This window comes from Gopherus flavomarginatus, chromosome 2 (genome assembly GCF_025201925.1).
Source record: "Gopherus flavomarginatus isolate rGopFla2 chromosome 2, rGopFla2.mat.asm, whole genome shotgun sequence".
NCBI lineage: Eukaryota > Metazoa > Chordata > Testudines > Testudinidae > Gopherus > Gopherus flavomarginatus.
The window spans coordinates 2,149,449-2,156,533 of NC_066618.1; the positions used below are offsets into that span (position 1 = coordinate 2,149,449).

The window sequence follows — 7,085 nt, forward strand, 5'->3', positions numbered from 1 at the left end:
GTGGCTTGGTTGTGAATCGAATGTTTCCTAACAGTGGAGTTTTCCTTTGTTACCAGCATCTGAAGTAACGTCTGGCTCTCGCTCTCTCTCTCTCGTTAATATCGCAGAAGTTCTGCCTGTGAACAACATCAAGAAAGAGAAGAAACGTGAGGACCATGTGGAGAAGGCAGAAGCCCAGGAGATGCTCCCAGAAAAGGAGACTATTTTCCAGTGTCCTGGCAGAAGAAGGAATTGCACAAACCAGTGTAAAGTGACGGGGAAACAGAAGACGCCTGTGGGAGCCAGGCTGGTGGAGGAGGGCACTGGGGACTGAGGTGTCTGTAAGGTCACAGAGGGCACCGGGAAGGGGACAAGAGAATGGATGTTCAGTGCCCCCGCCGGGCCAGGGGAGAGCTGCCAGGATGAGGTCGCTCAGAGGTCCAGGGGCAGGATGCACCCAGCTGAGGGACACTTCGTAAGCAGTGAGTGTGGCAAGTGGTTTAGCTGGTGGTCGTCCCTCAACATCCACAAATGGACCCACACCAGTGAGAAGCCGTACAAATGCGGCAGGTGAGGGAAGAGCTTCAGCCGGAAGCCCAGCCTGGCACGGCACCAGCGGAACCACACTGGGGAGCGGCCCCACCGGTGTGCCGAGGGCGGGAAGCGCTTCCACCAGAAGCAACACCTCCTCCTGTACCAGTGCAGGCACTGGGGGACGGGGCCTGCTGGGGTCCCTGGGCGGGCAGAGCTCAAAAGCCAGGGCGCGCTGCGGCTGCACCGGCGCAGGCATGTGGGGGAAGGGCTGCCGGTGGGCGTGCGAACACAGCCAGAGCCTGGCTCGCACACCGCGTCTCCTTGTCCCTCCGCAGTGTGTGCCGGGACACAGGCCCTTCCCCCGCAGTGACGTGGGCTGGCTGTGGGCTGGCAGCCGGCTCTCCCGGCCCAACAGCGCTCGCTGGGGCAGATCGGCCTGAACGGGCCCCAGCTGGCCCAGGCTGGGGAGTGGCGCTTCGCCGTGGGCCAGTGCCCGCAGAACGTCCAGTGGGAGCCACATCCCCTGGCCTTCCAGAAGCCTCCCGCGGGGCACAGACCCTTCCCCGGGGAGCGGCAGTTCATCTGCAGCGAGTGTGGGAAGAGCTTCAGCTGGTGGTCGGCCCTCACCATCCACCAGCGCATTCACACCGGGGAGCGGCCCCACCCGTGCCCTGAGTGCGGGCAGGGCTTCAGCCAGAATCCCAACCTGGTCCGGCACCAGCAGAACCACAAGGGGGAGCGGCCCCACCGGTGTGGGGAGTGCGGGAAGGGCTTCCCCCAGAAACCCAGCCTGGTCCGGCACCAGCAGAACCACACGGGGGAGCGGCCCCACCGGTGTGGGGAGTGCGGGAAGGGCTTCGCCCAGAAACCCAACCTGGTCCGGCACCAGCAGAACCACACGGGGGAGCGGCCTCACCCGTGCCCTGAGTGCGGGAAGCGCTTCCGCCAGAATCCCAGCCTGGTCCGGCACCAACAGAACCACACAGGGGAGCGGCCCCACTGGTGTGGGGAGTGCGGGAAGGGCTTCGCCAAGAAACCCAACCTGACACAGCACCAGCAGAACCACATGGGGGAGCGGCCCCACCGGTGTGGGGAGTGCAGGAAGGGCTTCGCCCAGAAACCCAGCCTGGTCCGGCACCAGCAGAACCACACCGGGGAGCGGCCCCACCGGTGTGGGGAGTGCGGGAAAGGCTTTGCCCAAAAGCAGCACCTCCTGAAACACCAGAGTATCCACGAAGGGGACAGAGGCCCCAGAGCGTGCAGGTTGTGAAACTGAGCCCCTGTAGGCTGGAGGGGAGCTAAGCAAGGGCGTGGGAGAGAGATTGCAATGGGAGCACATCTGTCTAACACCAGTGAGCTGAACTCTGCCTCCTGCCACACCTGGGCACCCCCCGTGAATCAGTCTGTGACCCCTGAGACTTCACACGTAGGACACCATAGACTGGGGGCTGCGTTTCTGGTGTACCAGGGGGAGTTTGGGCGTGCAAGTATTGCCAGGCTGGCCATTCCACAGGCCGTACCGCACGGGGGGGAGGCACTGCTGTCAGGCCTTCCCTTGGTCACTACTTGGTAGGGACAGACAATAGACGCTACACTGTATGGGACATGGTGTACGAGACGCTCTGGAGCCGCAGGCCACAGTGCTTAGATCTCCTCCCTCATCATGTGAGCTGGGGCTCTTGCATACGCTTTGCACAAAAGGACCAAGCGGTGACACGGCAGTCGTATTTCTAAGTTCTGCCACCTCGCCCTCACCTGCCCCTCCAAAACCATGTCACTCCGAAGGCTTGAAAATATCCAGCAGACGGGATTGTGCCTTACATTCCACCACATCCTGAGCCTCTGCCCTTGGCTTCCAGGCACGACCCAGCCAAGTGACTCCCCCAGTAAATAAGTATGTGGTTGTTCTTTATACTCCCTAGTACGGACGCTGCATCAAGACACTGTTGAGGGGGCCAAAGGTTTGAGAGTAACAGTAGCCAAAACCCTGTGGGACTGTAGTGTTCCCTGTCTGACTGTCTGACCATCTTCCCTCGCACCCGCTGGCTTTAGGACAGAGCCGTGCCCACAGTCAGAGCATTAAAGTGAAACTGAACTACCGTTAGCAGCCCCACGCGCTGAGCCAGCATTAAGGCTGAAGGGTCGGCCTTACCCCGCCCCTGGACGTGGCTGCTTCTGGGGCTTGGTCTTGAGCTGTTAGACCATAAACTGGAGTCACTGACACTTTGTGTGCCTGTCTCACGCCTAATTTGTTCATCATTTGTACTATGATAGTACCTGGAGACAGGGCCTCCTTGTGCTGGGCAAACCAGTGGGTCCTGCCCTGAAGAGCTTAAATCTAAGGCCTGGTCTGCACGAGGGAATGAGGCCAGTGTAACCGCATCGCTCAGGGGGGTGAAAATCCCCCCACCCTGTACAGTGCAATTAAACAGAGCTAACGCCCAGTGCATGGCTCCTGTCACCTACTGTGGGACCCCCCAGACTGGTGTGCTATGGTGCGAGTGCATGCTGGGGGGGCAGGGGGGCTCACTGACCCATCGGCAGGGCAAATGGCATCGGACTGAGCAGGGAGTTACACTGCCTGTTTTTTGCCATCAGAATTAACCATCCCGTCTGGCCCTTCCCAGTCAATAAGGCAGCATGGTAGGATACTGCTTGCTGAGATAGTTACACTGGTGCGGAGTGGGGGGTCTCCAATCATGGGAACTGACTGCCTGGGGCAGTGGTAAATTCATCCTCCCTTGAAGTATTTAACTAGAACCTGGATGCTGGTCTACAAGAGAAATGCTTCATGCAGTCACAGCAGTGTCACTTACCTGGGAACACAGGACTTGCCAGAGTGGGTCAGACCCCAGATCCTTCCAGGCTAGTGCCTGTCTGTGGCACTGGCCAGCTCCGAACATTTCAGGGGAAGGCGTAAGAGCCCATCAGCAGTAGATGTGGAATAATCTTCCCCTCCAAACACGTCCCATCCAGATCCCTAAGAGTTGGCGATTGGCTGAAGCCCTGAAGCACGAGGGTTAATATCCACCTCCATGGCAAGGTGCTCAGGGGGACAGCCCGTGACCTGTGTGATGCCCACAGCTGGGCTAGAGACTCACAAGGATCCCTTCTGGCCTCAACATCTATGAGGTTATCAATTGGTTGCACAAGGGTTCAATCAGTAGAAAACTCTCCAGACAAGAATCCCAAACTGCCGCCCCTCGAAGCCGCCAGTCTCTGATCTCCACCATAGCATCTCCTGCTCGCAAACAGGCAGTTCACACACAGTACGAATATTTAGCAATTGTACACGATGGGCCCAGCCTGTTCTCTCAAGGGGCTCTCAGCTCCCAGTGATGTCGATGGGCAAAGGCTCTATTCCTCCAAGAGCTATTGGACTTGAAAAGGTTCAGAAAAGGGCAATAAAAATGATTCGGGCTATAGAACGGGTGCTGTATGAGGAGATATTAATAAGACTGGGACTATTCAGCTTGGAAAAGAGATGACTAAGGGAGGATATGAGAAAGTCTATAATATCATGACTGGTGTGGAGAAAGAAGCGTTGTTTACTCCTCCTCATAACACAAGTACTAGGGGTCACCAAATGAAATTAATAGGCAGCAGGTTTAAAACTTCTGCACACAACGTACAGTCAACCTGTGGAACTCTTTGCTGGGGGATGTTGTGAAGGCCAAGATTGTAACAGGGCATAAAAAAGAACCAGATAAGTTCATGGAGGACAGGTCCATCAATGGCTATTAGCCAGGATGGGCAGGGATGGTGTCCCTGGCCTCTGTTTGCCAGAAGCTGGGAATGGGCCACAGGGGATGGATCACTTGATGATTCCCTGTTCTGTTCAGTCCCTCTGGGGCACCTGGTATTGGCCACTGTCAGAAGACAGGACACTGCGCTAGATGGACCTTTGGTCTGACCCAGTGTGGCTGTTCTTCTGAATTTATGAAATTGTTACATGGTGAAACAGAAATGCAGCTTTACACCCCTCCCCTGAGAAGTCCAAAGCTTACTACAAAAGCATCATATTAATATTCTTTGCTGCACCTGGCTTTATAATGAGACAATTCTGTTTTGAGGATGAGATGTGACTCTGGGGGGGGGGGGGGGCCTTGTGTCAGCTTGGTGGTGGTGGTTTATTTTAAGTGTGTATGTTTTTGTTATTATCAATATTTTAACCTCTTGGAGCAAGTAGAAGGAAAGGAGAAAGAAACTTCAGAAAAATCCAAACCCTTACCGGAATCTGACAAGATGTGCTAGTATTTAAAGACCTGGGGGGTTTTGTTTTCTTAATGGCTGGAAGCCAGGTTGTCATAAACAGATAGTAAGAGTTAATAGAACAGGAGTACTTCATCTCTCTTTTGCCTGTAAAGGGTTAACAAGTTCCGTGAGCCTGGCTGTCACCTGACCAGAGGACCAATCAGAGGACAGGATACTTTCAAATCTCGAGGGAGGGAAGTTTGTGTCTGTGCTGTTAGTGTTTGGTTGTTGTTCTCTCCGGGGGCTCAGAGTGATCAGACGTGCAATCAGGTTTCTCTCCAATCTCTCCGATACAGGCTCTTATAGATCCAGAATAGTGAGTACTAGGTAGATAAAGCGAGTTAGGCTTATGGTTGTTTTCTTTATTTGCAAATGTGTATTTGGCTGGAAGGATTTTACTTTGTACTTGTATCCTTAGGCTGGGAGGGTATTCCCAGTGTCTATCGCTGGAAGACCCTGTACCTATTCCATCTTAAATTTACAAAGATAATTTTGACTGTTTTTTCTTTCTTTAATTAAAAGCTTTTCATGTTTAAGAACCTGATTGTTTTTTATTCTGGTGAGACCCCAGGGGACGGGGTCTGGATCCACCAGGGAATTGATGGGGAGAAAGGAGGGAAGGGGGAGAGAAAGGTTAATTTCTCTCGGTTTTAGGATTACTGTCTCTCTCAGGGAGAGTCTGGAAGGGGGAGAGAGAAGGAGGGGGGGAAGGTGCATTTTCCTCTCTGTTTTAAGATTCAAGGAGTTTGAATCACAGTGATCTTCCAGGGTAACCCAGGGAGGGGAAGCCTGGGAGAGGCAACGGTGAGGGAAAAGAGTTTACTTTCCTTGTGTAAGATCCAGGGGGTCTGGGTCTTGGGGTCCTCTGGGAAGGTTTTGGGGGGACCAGAGTGTACCAGGCACTGCAAGTCCTGGTTGGTGGCAGCACTACAAGATCTAAGCTGGTAATTAAGCTTAGAGGAATTCATGCTGGTACCCCATCTTTTGGACGCTAAGGTTCAGAGTCGGGAATTATACCATGACACAGATACAATAGTGAGAATTATGCATGTGGATGGTGGGAGAGAGACATTTTGTCTCTACGGCAATTAACATTTTCATATACTTTTACACTCTTGAGACGCTAAAGTGATCATGGTAATGACGGCTTTGCTGGTTGTCGCGCAGTGTCTAATGTACTCTGTATCATGGGCGTTAACTGGTCATTATTCTTCTCTGAGGGGGAGGTCTCCATACGTGCTCCCGTATCACCCCCCGCCCAGGTTCAAGCAAATGGTTGGAATTCTGCCCCAGGTCTATGCAGGGGTGGCAGGTTTGTAGAAATTTTGCTGGTGCCCAGAACCCACCCCGCCGCCAAACTCCGTTCCCCACCTGCCTAAGGCTCTGGGAAGGAGTTTGGGTGGGGGAGGCGGTCTGGGGTGCAGGCTCTGGGATGGAGTTTGGGGATAGGAGGGGGTGCAGGGGTCAGTGCTGTGGGGCTGATGAGGGGTTTGGGGTGGGGGAGGGGCTCAGGGCTAGGGCAGAGGGTTGGGATGTGGGGTGGGGCTGGGGATAAGGGGTTCATGATGCAGGAGGGGGCTCAGGGCTGGAGCAGAGGATTAGGTGCAGTGCAAGGTGATGAGGGCTCTGGCTGGGGCTGAGAATTAGGGTGTGGGGGGATGAAGGCTCTGGCTGTGGATGAGGGGTTCATGATGCAGGAGGCAGCTCAGGGCTGGGGCAGAGGATTAGGGTGCGGGGGGGTGAGGGCTTTGGCTGGGGATGAGGGGTTCATGATGCAGGAGGGGGCTCAGGGCTGGGGCAGAGGATTAGGGTGTGGGGGTGAGGGCTTTGGCTGGGGATGAGGGGTTCATGATGCAGGAGGAGGCTCAGGGCTGGGGCAGAGGATTAGGGTGGGGGGATGAGGGGTTCATGATGCAGGAGGGGGCTCAGGGCTGGGGCAGAGGATTAGGGTGGGGGGGCTGAGGGTTCTGGCTGGGGTTGAGGGGTTTGGGATGTTGGAGAGGCTCAGGGCTGGGGCAGAAGGGCAGAATAAGGGCAGCCTGCCCTGCCATTATTGTTTGGGGGGCACTAGGACCCTGCAGCACCAGTTGATGCTGGGAGCTGGCAGAGCAGTCAGGGTGAGCTGCAGGCTCCAGGGCCAGGGCCGTGCACGGGGCCAGCAAGGGGTGTGGGGGGGATACTCGGGGGAGGTGCATGGGGGTGGCAGGTGGGGCCGGGGGAGAGACTCAGCCCCAAACATTGGTGGAGCTGGGCCCCCTGGCCCTGAATATTGCTGGAGCCCAGGCACCACGAGTGTATATAACTCGTCACCCCTGGGT

At 55.5% G+C, this 7,085-nt stretch overlaps 1 protein-coding gene across 1 annotated transcript; it reads left to right on the forward strand.

The window, feature by feature from the left end:
• The first annotated feature begins 540 nt into the window (after positions 1 to 540).
• On the forward strand, positions 541 to 1,783 carry LOC127045993 (zinc finger protein 551-like). The gene is made up of 3 exons (XM_050942888.1): positions 541 to 549; positions 929 to 1,222; positions 1,295 to 1,783. The coding sequence occupies exons 1-3, from the start codon at positions 541 to 543 to the stop codon at positions 1,781 to 1,783; spliced, it is 792 nt and encodes a 263-aa protein (XP_050798845.1).
• The last annotated feature ends 5,302 nt before the right edge of the window (positions 1,784 to 7,085 follow it).